Here is a 16,829-nt window from a genome sequence, read left to right on the forward strand (position 1 = left end):
ACTTGCCTTGCCTTGCCTTGCCTTGCACAGAATAAAAACACTGAAACAGGGAAAAAAATTTAATTGATTTGATGGAAAGGCTGAGTTTTATTGGAGAGGAGGGCCAACTATAGGAAAACGGGTTTATAGTTAAGGTGAGCCTTTTAGTAAACTGTTGAAACCATGTCAGGGTTAAATGCTTTTTGTTCTCGTCATGTGCCAAGACAACTGCATTCCTGTTAAATCATGTCTGCTGCTCTCTATCAGCCTGCTGATATCCACCCCTGAGCTTATGAAACCAGGCCTCGACTTCAGTTTGTAGTTGAGTGAAGTCGTTTGGAGCACCTAAAGAGATCTCTCTTTAGAAGAAACGCTCTCTCGCAAAGTAGCTCTGCTTTAGAACTCATCAGATTATGTGCAGCTAGATGCAGGCAAAAAGAAAGGGGTGTTTTTATGTCATGAGGTTTTGGAAATAACTGAGTCAAAGCACTGTTTTCGTTTTGACTGGGTTCATTGTCTCGGCTTCTCCTCGACTGCTCCTTGTGGTGTCTCATGTGCATCCAATCTATATTCTCTGTTAGGCCTGTCAATCATCTGTTTCTCCTTTTCTCTCCTTTCCACGAGTAACAGTGAAAGCAACAGTGAAAGTAACAGTGAAGCCTTATCTTATGTTTCGTTGCATACTTTGTCATTTCAACATTCATGAGATTTGTATCTGCAGCACTCGTGCTCCAAAGATTAGTCTGTTTATTAGTTAAAATAACCAAACAATTTTGTTTCACTAAATGAGTCTTTAACCTTTTATACTTGTAAAGTGACACATTTAAATCAGTGTCATTAAAAACACTGACATTGAGGCTCCAGAATATAAGGTGCTCCATGGTGGATTGAAGCCTGGTAGAAAAATGAAAGCCACTAAGCTTAATTTTGGAAAATTAGATTTTAAACTTGAAAATACATTGTTCGTCTTCAAAGATCAAATTACTTAATTTTGGTAGGCTAATAAGATGCATAAATTAAGGAAGTAGCTTTGTCGAGAAAAAAAAATTAAACAAATTCAGTGAAAGGGGAAAAAAAGGGAAATCCTTAATTTGAAGGGTCTGAAATGGTAAAAGCTGTGAGCAAGGGTGTGACATGTAGCCTCAAAACTATATAAATAAAACGCTAATGTGGACGTGGAGTGTTTTTAGACGAAAGCACAGTTTTCAAATTTACCTGGATCAGTGTAGATGTAGAGCCATAGGAATCCCCCAGCAGCCTACACCTATTGCAGCATAACTAAGGGAGCATTTAGATTCACCTGATCCAGCCCTAACTATATGCTTTAGCAAATAGGAAAGTTTTAAGCCTAATCTTAAAAGTAGAGATAGTGTCTGTCTCCCGAATCCAAACTGGAAGCTGGTTCCACAGAAGTGGGGCCTGAAAACTGAAGGCTCTGCCTCTCGTTCTACTTTTAAATACTCTAGGAACAACAAGTAAGCCTGCAGTCCGAGAGCGAAATTCTCTAATGGGGTGATATGGTACTATAAGGTCATTAATATAAGATGGGATCTGACTATTCACGACCTTCTTTGTGAGGACCAGGATTTTTGAATTCAAAATCCTGGTCTTCTGCCACATACAAGGATGTATTGTTATTCATTCTTTCACTGATTAGGTTATTGCGGCAGCGTGGTTTTCCTTTCACAATACAACCCAAAAGGAAAACACAAACAATTTGAAGAAAATTATCCCGGTCTGTGGTGGGAAAGTCATTTGGAGTAATTCTCTAATGGTCTTTTCTTCTTTTTGCAGAAGTTCCTCTCAGAGGGCGAGTCCAAATCAGCTCGCTGTGATGATGTGACCTACCTGAAGAAGAAAGACTGCAAAAATATTGAGGACCCCCGCGGCAGCACTGAAATTACCCAGAACAAAGATGTCACCGTTCGCAACAAGGATGGGAACGTAAAACTCAAGCCTGAGGAGATCACACAGATACAGCCTCAGAAACTCAAAGTGACGCTCAGATCTGGTAAGCAGGCGTATGCTGATGCTATGTTCCTGACTATGTTTACATTTATTAGCTAGCTGTTCAGCATCGATTTCAGTGTTTTCACCGACGCCATCTTGGTATTTTGAAACCAGATGTGATGAGTGATGGCGGGCCTGACTGTGAAACCAAGGACACAGCAAACTCATGGGCTAACATTTGTGATTAGCAAGTCAATAGCCAGTGAACGTTCCCTGGATGATAGTAGTGGCCATAAGCTACTGCATGATGCTTTTCTTCTGTCATTTAATGGTCGGGCATTGTACAGCTACAAGCATTTCACCCCCATGTCATACTGTGTATGGTTGTGTGTGTGTGACAAATAAAATTTGAATTTGAATTTGAATTTGATTAATGTGGCAAAATGTTATGCCAGATGCCCTTCTTAATGCATCGTCAGGGGATTTGTGTGCTTCTGGGATCAAACTTGAGATCTTTTGCTTCTTAGGCAAATGCATAAATCACTGTATTATGAAGGCTCAGGTCTAGAAACTAGCGACTGAGCCCAAAGTTTGCTGAGGTCACAAAGCTAGAAGTCACCTTGAAGTCTTTTTTTTAACCAGAGGAATATAGATGTGAATATACATAACTTTCCCTAGGGATCAATAAAGTATTCTGATTCTGATATCCTGGTTGAATTTCTTTTACTCGTCACAGTTAAAACAGCTGTGTAAATACCCTAACGTAATTAGAGATTGTGTTATGTTAAAAAGGCTTTCAATATAGCCTGAACTTTTGATGCTTTGGCAGTTTGCTGAAACTGTTGTCAGGTCAAAACAAAAGCAAATTTTTATTTGGAGTAAATATGTTGATGGTTCATAGTTGGTGTAATGTCAAAGCAGTTTAGATTTAGAAGCCGTTATATTTGTGTCAGTCTCACCTTTAGCCACTTTAAAGCCAGTGGACTGGAAAAGATAAGAAATTTATAAGAATTATTTTAATAATTTTATCAGTTTGAAGAAGCTGGCATGATGCAAACTTAAATTTCCAAAGATGGTAAAATGAATTTGAGACCACCCCCTTAAATTATCTTTAGTTTCCAACCCTTTTGTATTTAAGTGTAACTCTGGTTTTCCAGTAAAAACAGGAAACTTGTCGTTAGTCTAATAACTAACAATGCTCTGCTTTTGCCTTTAAGGTGAGCCACAGACTTTTGACCTGAAATTCAAGCGTGCTGAGGATTACCCCATCGACTTATATTACCTCATGGACCTCTCGTTCTCCATGAAAGATGATTTGGAAAATGTGAAGAACCTTGGCACTGACCTCATGAGGGAAATGCGGGAGATCACGTCAGACTTCAGGATAGGTACGGTTAAAAACATGAAACCCAATAAATGTCCTTCAAAACAGCAGAAAACCCTCAGCCTTCCAAATGAGTTTATAATCCCAAGTTAAGAAATGCTCTCCTTTTTTGTTTCGCCTTAAGGTTTTGGCTCCTTTGTGGAGAAAACGGTCATGCCTTACATCAGCACCACACCTGCCAGGCTAATCAACCCCTGTTCCAACAACGAGAACTGTACGAGCCCCTTCAGCTACAAGAACGTCCTGAAGCTCACCAGCAACGGAGACAGGTTTAACCAGCTGGTCAGTCAGCAGCAGATCTCAGGAAACCTGGACTCTCCAGAGGGGGGGTTTGATGCCATCATGCAGGTGGCAGTCTGTGAGGTGAGCGTTTAATTAAGCTTGTGTGTTTTTTTTTTTTTTTTGTTTTTTTTTCTATTCTTCTGTGCCTGCAAAATGCATAGAATACAAATAAGTATAAATAAGATAAATAAGGATATCTTCTTGTTTTGATCCCAGGAGCAAATTGGCTGGAGGAACGTGACTCGTCTGCTGGTGTTTTCCACTGATGCTGGTTTCCACTTCGCTGGAGACGGCAAGCTGGGCGGCATTGTCCTCCCCAACGATGGGAAGTGTCACCTGGAAAACAACGTGTACAGTATGAGCCACTACTACGTATGTACCATCATGTCTTTAACACTAACAGTAAATCCAGGGAGAGCTGACTGAGAATGAGAGCTGTTATATGTTCACCTTTTTTAATAATGGTCTCAGTTTTATCGTCTGTTCATTAATTGTATCTTCACATGACCCATATTCTTTGTTAAGTTTGTTTTGTATGTTTAACAGGATTATCCCTCTATTGCTCACCTGGTCCAGAAGTTGAGTGATCACAACATTCAGACCATCTTTGCTGTAACTGAGGAATTTCAGCCTGTTTACCAGGTAACCTTTGTACATTGTGTTTGAAGACTATTCTTTTTCTTTTTTTATACAAGCAGAACCCACACTGGGAAGGTCAAAAAACCCTGTATTCTTATGTATATATGTCTATCAATATTTATTGTTTTATTATATAATGTTTTTTGGCTCAGAATGGGTGTTGGGTGGTTGATTGGTCCATTGGTCCATCGCCTCTGTCAGTGCACCCTAGGGCGGCTGTGGCTACAATGTAGCTTACCGTCACCAGTGTCTGAATGTGTGTGTGTGAACGGGTGGATGACTGAACGTGTAAAGCGCTTTGGGGTCCTTGGGGACTAGAAAAATGCTACACAAACACAGGCCATTTACCATTAGACATGAAATCTATTATCTTATTTTTTTTTAAAAATTACATTATATTTCAGAAAATTATACCTCAGTTAACAAAACAAGGTCAAAAAACCAATCACAACGCTGGTGATTTTCCTTTCTGCTTTCAAAGAATTTCTCATTGCAGGAAAATGTAATAACTTTCCAGCACTGTATTTCACAATTTAGTTAGGAATATCATCCAACCGATAGATCAGCTCCAATTTTTTTTTTATGTAATTCACAGGATATGATTCATGTATGTTAATTCTTTCTTTTGACTCTCGTTTCTCTTACAGGAGTTGAAAAATCTTATTCCCAAATCAGCTGTCGGCACGCTTTCCTCCAACTCCAGTAATGTCATCAAACTCATCATTGATGCCTACAATGTAAGTTGAACTGCACAATCATCACGTGATCTTAGACTCTCCCCTGATGATCGGGGATTGATTTAGCATTGAGTTATTTCTCATGTATACATAGCCAGGCATTTGTCATCTTCATCTGAGCACGTGAAGATTACAGGTAACGAAATGTAACATAAACGTAAGAGGTCACATCCAGAGAAATTCAACGCAAATAATCAGCCAAATTTGAGAAACTGATAACTGGTGCTTTCCTCGTCACCTGTGTGCATGAATACTTTCTCTCTTCCATCATAAACAAACCCAAGTGACAGCTATGCCTTAGCTGTGCCACTCCCAAAAATACATCTTAATTATAAGGAATTAATTATTACTTAAGTTAGTTATAAGCTGCTACTCATCTGTAGAGAGACAAAGTTTAATAAATGTTTGATTCTTATCTTTTTCTTTTTTGCAGTCTTTGTCATCTGAGGTGATTCTGGAGAACAGCAAGCTGCCCGAGGGCGTTTCTATCTCGTACAAAGCCTTCTGTAAAAACGGTGTGCGAGGAACAGAGGACAACGGCAGGAAGTGCACTAACATCTCCATTGGCGACGAGGTAATAGGATCCAGGCTTGGTTTCCATGTGCTGACGAGTGTAAAACAAGCAAACCAAAAATTATATCTGAGAAAAAGAAAGGGTTTAGATACTCTGGGGAAAATGTATTGAGTCAAATACATTTATTTGATGATCTGAAACATTTAAATGTGACAATCATACAAAAAGAAAAACAGTTACCTTGATGGCATCCTCCTCATACGGTGTGATTCTCTCTGGTTTCCAGGTGTCTTTTAAGATCTCTATTGAATCTCAGAAGTGTCCTTCAGGTGGCAAGCCTGAGGTCATTACAGTGAAACCGCTGGGCTTCAATGAGGAGGTGGCGATAGAGCTCAATTTCATCTGTGACTGTGAATGTGCCAAAAAGGGAGAGCCCAACAGTCCGAAGTGCCACGGGGGAAACGGGATTTTTGAATGTGGAGCCTGCAAGTAAGTATTGATGTGCATTGATGCAGAGAGATGTAGAGCTGCTGAGCCATGTATGATGGAGCATAAGGATGTGTGGGTCTGTAATTTCAAAATATTCCTCAACATATTTAAGTAATTTGATTAAAAGCTGGATTTATGATTTCAGTGGCATACTTTAATCATCCACCTAAATAGTCAAGAGACTTATTGCTGCTTGTAATGTGACACTAAAACTTGAATAATTAAACTTTTGTTGTTCTGTGGCAGATGTAACGAAGGACGTATTGGGCGTGAATGTGAGTGCAGCAAAGACGAAGTCCGGTCAGACGACCTGGATGCTAACTGCAGAAAACCCAACAGTACAGATATCTGTAGCAACAATGGCGAGTGCCTCTGTGGCACCTGCGAATGTAAGAAGCGGGAGAATCCTGCAGAAGTCTACAGTGGCAAGTACTGTGAGTGCGACAACTTCAACTGCGACCGCTCTGGCAACTTGCTCTGCGGAGGTAAGGGTTACAGACGTAAACTCATTTGAAAGTATGATTGATTTAACTCCACACTGAATGTGTTTGATGCCTGTGCTCCATTAGGACATGGACGCTGCGAATGCAGGAAGTGCATCTGTGACACCAACTACACAGGCAATGCCTGTGAATGTTCCCTGGATGAATCCACCTGCCTTGCCAAGAATGGGCAGCTCTGTAATGGCCGCGGCAAATGCGAGTGTGGAATCTGCAAATGCGAAGACCCCAAATTCCAGGGTCCGACATGTGAGGTCTGTCCGACCTGCCCCGGTGTCTGCACTGAGCACAAGTGAGTGTGAAGCTTTCATCTTTGGTTGGAGAAACAACATATAGAAATCTAAAAATGTAAAGTCTGTTTTAACATGTAAGCTTAGAAGTTGTATGCCAAACTGAGTCATGTGATTTATGATTAAATTCTAGTTAAAAGCCAAAAGATTTATCTTTGATTTTTAACTAGAATTTCATAACAAATCATCTCAGAGACTATAATAATTCATAGTCATTAAAACTTATTTGATACACATTACAAAACAATTCAAGGAACACTTAAAAAAAACACATCAGGCAGTTTGCAGGATGCCAACAAGGTTCTGCCTGGGTCCTTGTCACTGGGAGCCTTTGGGTGTGGAGTTTCATGTTTTCCCAGTAATTTCATGAAATCTTCCAGGTGCCTGCGTTTCCTCCCAGAGACGTGCTTGTGATTCTAAATTAGATGATGTGCTTGCAGTGCATAGAATAAGCCTATGACAAATGACAAAACAAACTCTGTGGAAGAAATGCTGTTAGTTTTAGTTCATGTCTTTAGTTTTAGACTTTGTCAATAGAGAGGCCTTTATGTTTAAGCGGGGGATGTCTGTATGACTGAGGCTCTCACAAAATAAATGCCTTTAATTCCTGTTCTGAACTGACACTAAACATTTTCAACAGTAAAAACTAAAATGAACAAACTCACTGTGGAAATTAACCCAAAGTACAATAAATCAAAAACAAAATGTAAAACTAAGAGTTAAAATTAAGAGTTCTCACTGTATTAAAATGATCACATCATCCTTTATCTAAACAGTTAGATTTTCACTCGTTTTTTTCATGTGTGGCAGTTCAGACCTAACGACTGTTTTCCAGCATGGCGGTTATAATGTCTGGCGTCTCGAATATAAAACACTGTGGTGAGTAAACCACGCTGTGCTTCCACAGAGATTGTGTGCAGTGCAGAGCGTTTGGGGATGGCGAGAAGAAGGAGATGTGCCAAAAGGAGTGCAGCTACTTCAACCTAATAAAGGTGAAGGACCGAAAAGATCTACCTCAGCCCACAGACCAGAGCTTCCCCCTGACCCACTGCAAAGAGAAGGATGCAAACGACTGCTGGTTCTACTACACCTACGCCATCACCAAGAATTCCACCAAGGAAGTCTTTGTGGTAGAGAAACTGGGTACGGTCACACTGAGCTGATTTTGTCTGATCATCCTTTTACTTGCTTTCTGTTTATTGTTACAAAAGCAGATGCAATAGACAGTTTAATAGATGAGATGGCAAATCTTCCCTACTTTTAAGAAATCAAGAAAATAGCCATTAATATCAATGATTACTTATTTTCTGTTTATGATAATTACATTTTTGTTCTTTATATGAGCAACCATTTTCATTGGGTGTCTTTGCTTTCCTTTTCCGTTAGACTGCCCGTCAGGACCTGACATCATCCCCATCGTGGCAGGTGTGGTAGCGGGCATTGTGCTCATCGGCCTCGCACTGCTGCTCATCTGGAAGCTGCTCATGATCATCCACGACCGCCGAGAGTTCGCCAAGTTTGAGAAGGAGAAGATGAATGCCAAATGGGACACGGTGAGTAGTAGAACCGCATCATCCACAGCACTAAATGACAGAGCCGTTCACTCGGGTTTATGCTTTAAAAAAATTTACCATGCTGAAAGAGCTAGTTATTTAAGCCATTGTGTCACAGTCCGCAGGTTAAATTTGGTATAGAAGGAGGCTGCTTGTTTTAGATGGTGAGAGTGTTATAAGATACGGGTCATTTTAGACTGAGACTTATGCAGAGCTACTCCAGTAGAGCTAGAAGATTCAGTAAAATGAGTCCACTTTAAACTGTAAGTGTTAAACAAAAAGATGAGTGTAACTTTACAGATTTTTCCAGGATTGTGCATGTGACAAAGCTCTCTAGGCAAAAATGTGAGGTAATCATGAGGATATGCCTCTCACTGTGTGGCCTGTACTCAGTCCTCAATGAACCCCAGCTCTATGCAGTTGTGTTAGTTCTCTATTCACTGAGGGCAGGGAGTGGCCTTTTCTCTGCTGCTGGTGCTGCCACTCGCCGTCCACATGCCACAACTGCATGACCATAAAAGGCAACGGAGCAGAGCGAGGAAGCCTGCAGAATGACCACTGATGGAAAGTTCAGCAGCAGCTGCTGCTCAGTGTGAGGCAGTTACAGCAGCAGTGTTTACGATTTGAAGGGAAAAAGCAGAACACAAATCACAGCCAGAGGACTTTAAATACTATTATTTACCATATTACAGACACACAGTAGATGGCTTTGAATTTCTTCTGATAAACATGTCATGAAGTGGACTATGTTACAGTCAGTTGGGTTTTTTTTTTTTTTTGTTTTTTAAATGGTATTCAAGTCTGTTCTTCCTAGTTTCAGCAAACCTTTTTAAAGAAAATTCGTTTTTTAAGATTTTATTTTATTATCAAATGTTTTGGCAACACAAGTGGAACCTATAAGGAAGAAGAATAAATATAAAAACAGTTTTAAAGAAAGTAGGAAACAAACTACTAAACAGAAACTGTGCAGCACTAATGACTGGTAGTAATAATTACAACGCTAATTAGTTACTATAATGTATTGCCTTCTTAGACTGTTTTCTATCCTTTCCAGTGCTTTTCCTGATTCTCTCCATTTCTTTCTTCAGTTTTTTCCATTCATCTTCCTTCTTTTTCTTGTTAGCAAGGGAACCCCATATACAAGAGTCCTATTAACCAGTTCCACAATCCCAGCTATGGGAATAAAGCCGCTGCCCTTTAGGTCAAAGTTTGTATTGCTCCTTCTTGCATGAGTGCAGCAATGAAATAAGTTTAGTGTCCGCATGTTGTGAATTTATATGCATGTCTAACCATAAATTTATATCCTGGAAACATTGGAAAGCAGATTTATTTTCACATTTGGTGATTAACGTGTATCTCTGTGGGAAAACTTTCTCCTATAAACATAAAAAAGCAGCTGCATCATCTACAAACAGGCAAAGCTTAAAACAGCACATGTGAAAACAAAAACCGGAACCTCTGCCCTGCTACAACACCCTGGACAGATCGCCGCTTTGTTGCAGAGCTAACATGAGAGGCAGAACCATTCATGCTCACTTTTTACATATACTGTCAATTAACCTAACTTCATGCATGCCTTTGTGTTGTGGGATGAAGCTGGAGTACCCCACACAGAGAACCCCAGAGCAGATTTTAACCCAGGATCTTCTTGCTGTGATGTGATGGTACTAACCACAGCCCTATGCTGCCTGACCCAAAGAAAAACCTCCAGGGAAAATGGAGTTTGGATTGTCAGCTGCTTTTAGGACAGATGAAAAAATAAACATAAAGCTGTCAGGAACTAGCTCAGAGTTCAAACAAGAGGGAAAGCACAGTTTAATTAAAAAAGGAGCACATTTTCTTCAATTAAATTAAACCTACTAAATAGTTTAAAAAGGATACTGTCAGTATTTTGAGTGTGTGGACCCGCTTGCTAGGGAAAAGAGAGGTTCAAGTATCAATTTGTAAGCAGCTGGCACACAAACATGAAAAGGTTATGCATGTTTTCCCTGTTCTTTTGAGTGCTGTGTCTCAGTGATGCATTTACTGTGTTTGCAACGGTTTACTCACTTTTCTTTCTCTTTTCTTTGCATTTCTCAGGGTGAGAATCCGATCTACAAAAGTGCCGTAACAACTGTCATCAATCCAAAGTACGAGGGCAAATGATGGAGCTTAGCCTACTTCGTGACAACACTGTATGGAAAAGAAAGCGGGAGGGGCGGGTTTTATAATGCTCACTGTTTTTGTTTGTCTGTTTGTTGTTGTAGCCACCAAATAATAGCATTGCATTTTGCGGCTCCGTTCTATTAACTTTTGATCTTCTATGCATCATCTGTAATTTGTACAGTATGTATAAACGTGTGGTTTTTACGTTTTGGTTTTGTTGAGAGAATTTTTTTTTGTTAAATAGAAGCCATCAGTGTTTCGATGAGCGGTTGAAATGAATGTTGATAATGGACAGTAAAGGAAGGGTTTCTTTCCAAATTAGCGTGCATGCATACAGTGCAGAGTAGGAGGCAATCAGTGTTTCAGAAACAGGCATACAAAAGTTTTACTGTGTCTTTAATCATTTTCAATGAGTGGGCGTCTCTTTGGATCGAGCCCTTCAGATGTAGTGCCGGGTTTGGCAGCAGCGGGGTGTGTACAGGAAGTGTTTTTTTTCTTTTCTTTTTGTTTTCCTGTGTTCTGTGTAAAGCCATACATGTATTCACAGAACAGAGCTGGGGGTGATGGTATGTTTGTTTTCAAAGTGACATAATCCATCTGAACAATCATTTTTATTAAATGTGTCTTTGTGGAGAAAAGATTTTCTTGGGTTGCCTTACCTGATGAAGGGCAGCGATGTACAGTAGTCTTACTGTTCAGCTCCAGGTTTTACTTGCTTAATTTAAAGCCAACTCAGGTCCTTTTATTCTTCTCAGCAATGCCAAATACACACAATTCTGCCTTATTTGCTGACTAAATTTGCTTATATTGTTTTTATTTGTACAATGTGAATGGGGGGCAAGTGTCCTGTTTTACATCTGAGTTACTACACTTAACTCTTTCAGAGGTGCCTCGATCAAACGTGCTTAATTAAAAAGAAATGGGGATGATGAAAAAAAGAGGATTGATAAGAGAACTTTTGGAAGGCTACGCCTGTCATCAACGTTTAAGTGCCTTTGTTGATTTCTCCATCACATTCACAATTGCGATTCTGTTTTCTGGAATTATTTATTGAATAAACCCCTAAAAAAAGAAAATGGACCCATATTGTTAAGTGTCATTGTGTATTTGCTGAAGATTTGATGCAGTGGAAACTTACATCATGACGTTAAAAATGACAAGATGACGCTCCAATGAGAAGTGTGGATGGTTTTGTTTACAGGCATAACAACAAGACTGTAGGTATAGTAGCGGGTAGTGTTCTTATTTTATTTGTTTACATTATGAAATTATCAAGCATTTAAATGTTTTTATCCTGTTTAATTCAAAAATAATCAAAGTACTATATAGTAATATAAGTTAAAGTAATACAATTAAAATGCATGCAGTATGCATGATTAAACTGCCCTACTTTTACAGTAATGTAAGAGGAAAAATGGGGGGCACAGAAAATAAGAAAGATAAACATGTTTGACCCTTTTTTTTTTTTTTTCTTTTTTTTTTCTGCAGCAGGAGAGTTGCTGTTGCTTCATTTCATGATTTCTTTGAATACCATATCTGCCTCTGAATAGGTGTCTGGTATCAAAGAAGAAAAGGGAGAAAAATCCTTTGTTTTTTGTTCTCTGTATTCAAAGATATTCTGAATGTATGAAAACAACTCTTAAAAAGAAACTCAAGAGACCTGTTGAAGTCATTGTTTATGTATTACAGACATTCCTTTACAAAAATTAAAAAAAAAATTCGTAAGAATCGCATAGCTCAAAATATATGAATGCATTAGCAAAATAGTTCAATAATTAAAAAAAAGTAGGAAAAAAATGGATTCGAATAAAAGGAGTTCAGTGAGTAAAACTAAATAAATAAATCACTGATCAAATCAATTTAAAATGTAATAATCTAAAAACCTCAGTCATACAGAATAGAAATATTTTTTTGCTATTCTACGTTTAGCAGATCTTTCTTTTTTTGTACATAGCTTTATTTGCTTTCATTTTATACTTTTATTTGTTTATTTTAGCATGTAAATCGGCTACAAGCTAACGCTCGTCGTGACGTCGCCAGCCAATCACGTTGCACTCCATCCCCGTGGAGCGTGACGCCTTGAGTCGGGTGCTCTCCACAGGTGATTGGTGGCCTCGGCGGGCCAATCAGATCGCGTCGTTTACAGCAAAGTTGTTAACCCCCAACAGTAGCACTTTGGTTTCCACCTCTCTAGTTTCAGCCAGCTTTACATCGACATGGACTTTTCAGCAGCCAAAATAAGCCGTTTTTTGGTAGATCTACACCGGACAATGGCTCTGCCTGCCCGGACACCGGCGGACCGACCGGCTTTTATTATGAAGCCAACTAGAAGAAGTAGCTGTGGCTAACGCCAGTGGTAGTTGGGTGCCTCTGTGGCTAGCTGCGTCGTGTTGCCTGTCGTTTTTTTTTTTTTTAACTTCTGACTTGCAGAAATATTGCCCATCTATTTATAAATCCCCGACGTGTGACCGATGGTCGACTTGGTGAGTATTTTTCTGCAATGTTTTTAACTTGAATCGATGGTCGCCTGGAAAAAAGGCCCATCGTGATTAGTGTTTTCTGGCATCAGATGATTTCATACACGCAATCAAATTCCTGGCTGGTCAGCTGGATGCGATTCAGCATTAAAACCACAAGTTTCTAATCACTTTGCCACCTCCCGAAGCTAGGAGACCGTGATATGGATCGATATGTTCGGATGAAACGTTTATTGTTTTTATAAAACAAAAAAAATCTTATACTCTAGTTGTTACAGTTAGGTGGAAAAATAAGATGTCGGAAATCTGATCGGGGTTATTTGAGGGGGGGTAAGAGAACATGAGCAAAAGGTGGCTTCCTCTTTGAGAGGCTGCAGGTAATTTTTTAAATATGATTTCTTCTCTGGAATTTCCATCATCATCGTTGGAAATGTAGCACTGGGGGATCATAGGCTTTAGGGTGTGTGGCTGAACAGTGCCAGGCAGCTCCTGTGGTCTGCTAGGGAACTGCTTGGCCCTGGCCTGTATGGGTCTGGATCATAGCCTTATGCCCCACTCCACTGTATTATCTAACCTACAGTAGCTCCTTTCATAAAACACCCAGCCAGACGAAGACCTCTGACCGTCCTGGCCTGCTTGGCTGGATGAAGCTCAAATGGGAACTGCCTCATGGTGACTAGTTGTGCTGTCATTATTAGTTAATAATTAGTAATAAAGGCCTGCTTGGGATAAAAACTATGCTGGGGTTGCCTCATCTTCTGCATTAGACTGGATGTAAATCAGACGAGGACAATGTTTCTCGTGTTTTCCTGTGATTATGTGAACTTTTTGTGGGACAAACCCCACCCACATGGCACTTTTGTGTTGTGTGCTGACCCAAAGTATGTGAGGTATGAAAGTAATGTATTTAGTTTGAGGTAGTCTCTTTTGTATTTTTTTTTTTAGATGTTTTTAGAAGTATAAATCTCAAGGTCACAAGCTTAACTTACTAAAAGTATGTCACTCAAGCTCTTGTCTTTTTTGCATAACCACAGGGCAGTTGAGGCCTTGTCCTCAGAACGCCTTTACTCAAAGTTTCTGGAAATTAAAACAGATTTCAAGGCTTTATTCTCCAATACAGCTTAATTTGGGCTTGGCTAATTTGGAAAGCATCCAGCAGCTGTTATAATAACTGCATTACACAGACTTTATTCGTTTCAAAACCTAGAAACATGCACATGTCCCACTAGCCATATTTTAGTCATAACCTCATGACAGTGGCAGGCAGCATAAAAGGTGAAATATCTAAGAGAAGGAAACTATCGAGCATTGTAATATTACTGACACTGCATTTACAATTATACCAAATAAACTGCTTATAAGAAACTTTAAGAAATCATTAAATAAGGTATAAAAGTACTGACAAATGCAAGTACCTTTTACAGTTTTTTATCTTAAATGTAGCCTGCCAATTTCTTTTCAAGTAAAATGTTATAGATATAGGTTTTCATGTGTCACAGCAGGAGTCGATGACCACAGTAATGCTGTGCCTCTTAATATAAATGAATTGGGCTCATGTGTGTGTTTGCGCACAGCAGGGAGCTCGGTTACAGTCAAAACAGTAGATGACACACTTCATCACGGTACAAAGCTTTACTTTGAATCCCAGATAGTTAACATTTGATAAATAAAACTGAATTTCCTTGTAGGTAGGCACCAAAATATGCTTTGTAAATCCGATCTATTTCCCATTACTCTTGTTTTAGACATAAATGTCAGAGTTGTTCTCTCTAAAATAGCTTCTTAAACCTTCGCTAGTAAAGATGGGATTCACCAGACATCCCACAATATCATATTATCACAATACTATATTCATGTTATATTAATTAACATAGTGCAATACTCTGCACTGCACAAACATATATTATTATTTATCACCTTTTTTCCAAGTGCAAACTATGTCCTCAAAGTTATTGTTCTATCCAAAGATAAAGTTATCTCACTTCAATTATTCATGTTTTGTATTTGCTCCAAATGAAATTGTCAAGCATACCAACACTAACCAAAACCTACCATAAATGTTACATATGGAATGGGGTCACCGCAATCGGTTTCTGATAATACAGCAATTTCCAGGTATAAATCATCGAAAATCACGTAGTGTTGCTGTCCATCTAGACAAAAAAAAATCACATTTAACTATTAACTTTGTGCTAAGCAACCTTCCTCTTCTATAAGAGTCAAGTTCCCTCGAATTGTGACTCAGACCGATGACAACATGATGAATTTGTCTACATTTATAGATAGCATAGGAATGATTTGCAAACCTTTGACAATGTCTCTGAGAGTGGTTGCAGCCAGTCCAAGTCAGACTGCAACTGTTTGCAGAAAGATTTCCTCCTCTTAGGCGAGATGGAGAGACCTGCAAGTCCAACATGTAGATTCATCACTGGTTAGGGATCCTTCTTGATCTAAACAAACACTTATTGTCTGTCTGCTGACACTTAACAGCGAATTAAAGGTAAGTACCTTACCTAGTTACCTTCATAAAATGTCAGCCTGCTGCGGACAGTGGATGATGCCGCATGTAGTAGACATGTTTCACTGGATAAACAGAAGGGCTTAGGTCCAAAGGTGGAGGATGCCGTGACACGCCTGAGGCCTTTTGTTTACAAAGCAGGCTTTGGGGTTAACAGTGTTTTAAGAGTTACAAAAGTGATTAATTGCTTAACGGTGTAGATCACCATGGTAACATATACTGCGGCCGTAACCAGCTCCGAAGCAGGCTAAGTTTGAGATTAGAGATTAACAGGTTTTAATTCACCAGCTACTGATAAGTTAGTTCTCCAGAAAACAGAATTATTCCTGGAAATCCCTTGGACATCTGTGTGTGAATAAGAAGAGGTTCTAAGGTGTCTTAAGGTTTTTTCTTTTCCTGATGAGCATTAATAATAAATATAGATTCTTAAAGAAACCTATTTCCTGGTTTTTCCTTTTGGCTAAAAACCCTTTTTATAACAATTTTATTGTTCTATATAGCATGTATATATGATCGTAAATCACATGTTTATACTTGTTGAACTTATATCAAATTTGCACATAGACCAAGCCTGTGTCTAAATTCTGGGCCTGTGGCTGTTGTATTTAAAAATTAACCTCTCCTAATGACAACCTGTTTGTCAGCTTTACATCCTGATTTCTAATAGGCTAAACTTCATTAATATACTAGATTTTTTTTCCAGTCTTCCTGGCCAAAGTGGTTAAAGTACTTTGACATTCATACTTTTCCTCACACACGTACCCAAACACGTAGTGGACTCGCCTTCGGCTGTGTTACTTTCAGCCTGTATTTTGTGTTTTAACATCTTTATATTTATTCTAATACGATAGTTTTATCTAACTTTATAAAATCAGGCACACTGCTGCCAGCAAACCCGTCAATGTTTGATAAATCAAATGCTCCCAACACTGACTCTTTCACATGAACACGCTCACAGCTATGTTGTGAAACCCTGGTTTAACTTATCGAGACGATAACCCCCTTTGTGGGACTGAGTCTCCAAGTGGACTTTTTAATCAGATTGTGTTAAACAATCTTGGAGAATGTGAGAATGCCAACTTTTGAGAACAAAGGTGAAGTGCAGAACTGCAGTCGCTACACAGGGATAGAGTTGATGAGCCATGACATGAAGGTATGGGAAAGACTTGTTGAAGAGCGGTGGGAACGTGTGCAGTAGGAGTGATGGATGGGTTCAGGGATTGCCTCTGAACCTCTTCTGTCTTGAACTGCTGATGGACAGATGAGGTCAGGGGTCCGTTTTTCGTACCTCGCTTACTACATCCAAGATCAAATGACACATCCAGGATCAAATCATCGCGCTAACTTTGAGCTCGCTATTCCGGTTCTCCGA

General features: G+C 39.3%; 2 protein-coding genes across 4 annotated transcripts in view; both read left to right on the forward strand.

Moving 5' to 3' along the window:
• The window catches only part of LOC113010138 (integrin beta-1-like), a 30,557-nt gene extending 19,015 nt beyond the window's left edge, over positions 1-11,542 (forward strand). For all 3 annotated transcript variants that reach the window (XM_026149025.2, XM_026149026.2, XM_026149024.2), the window contains 13 exons: positions 1,774-1,990; positions 3,147-3,317; positions 3,438-3,676; positions 3,812-3,967; positions 4,142-4,237; positions 4,882-4,971; positions 5,405-5,545; positions 5,772-5,974; positions 6,221-6,459; positions 6,544-6,766; positions 7,672-7,907; positions 8,151-8,317; positions 10,397-11,542. In XM_026149025.2, coding sequence (XP_026004810.1) covers positions 1,774-1,990; positions 3,147-3,317; positions 3,438-3,676; positions 3,812-3,967; positions 4,142-4,237; positions 4,882-4,971; positions 5,405-5,545; positions 5,772-5,974; positions 6,221-6,459; positions 6,544-6,766; positions 7,672-7,907; positions 8,151-8,317; positions 10,397-10,462 — 2,244 coding nt within the window. In that variant the 3' untranslated portion in view covers positions 10,463-11,542. The remainder of the gene's footprint in view (positions 1-1,773; positions 1,991-3,146; positions 3,318-3,437; positions 3,677-3,811; positions 3,968-4,141; positions 4,238-4,881; positions 4,972-5,404; positions 5,546-5,771; positions 5,975-6,220; positions 6,460-6,543; positions 6,767-7,671; positions 7,908-8,150; positions 8,318-10,396) is intronic.
• A 1,059-nt stretch (positions 11,543-12,601) lies between these two features.
• The window catches only part of LOC113010023 (enhancer of polycomb homolog 1-like), a 36,636-nt gene continuing 32,408 nt past the window's right edge, over positions 12,602-16,829 (forward strand). Inside the window, exon 1 of the mRNA XM_026148795.2 lies at positions 12,602-12,945. The gene's annotated coding sequence lies outside the window, so the exon portion shown is untranslated. The remainder of the gene's footprint in view (positions 12,946-16,829) is intronic.

Source organism: Astatotilapia calliptera, chromosome 18 (genome assembly GCF_964374335.1).
Source record: "Astatotilapia calliptera chromosome 18, fAstCal68.1, whole genome shotgun sequence".
In the NCBI taxonomy this organism is placed as follows: domain Eukaryota; kingdom Metazoa; phylum Chordata; class Actinopteri; order Cichliformes; family Cichlidae; genus Astatotilapia; species Astatotilapia calliptera.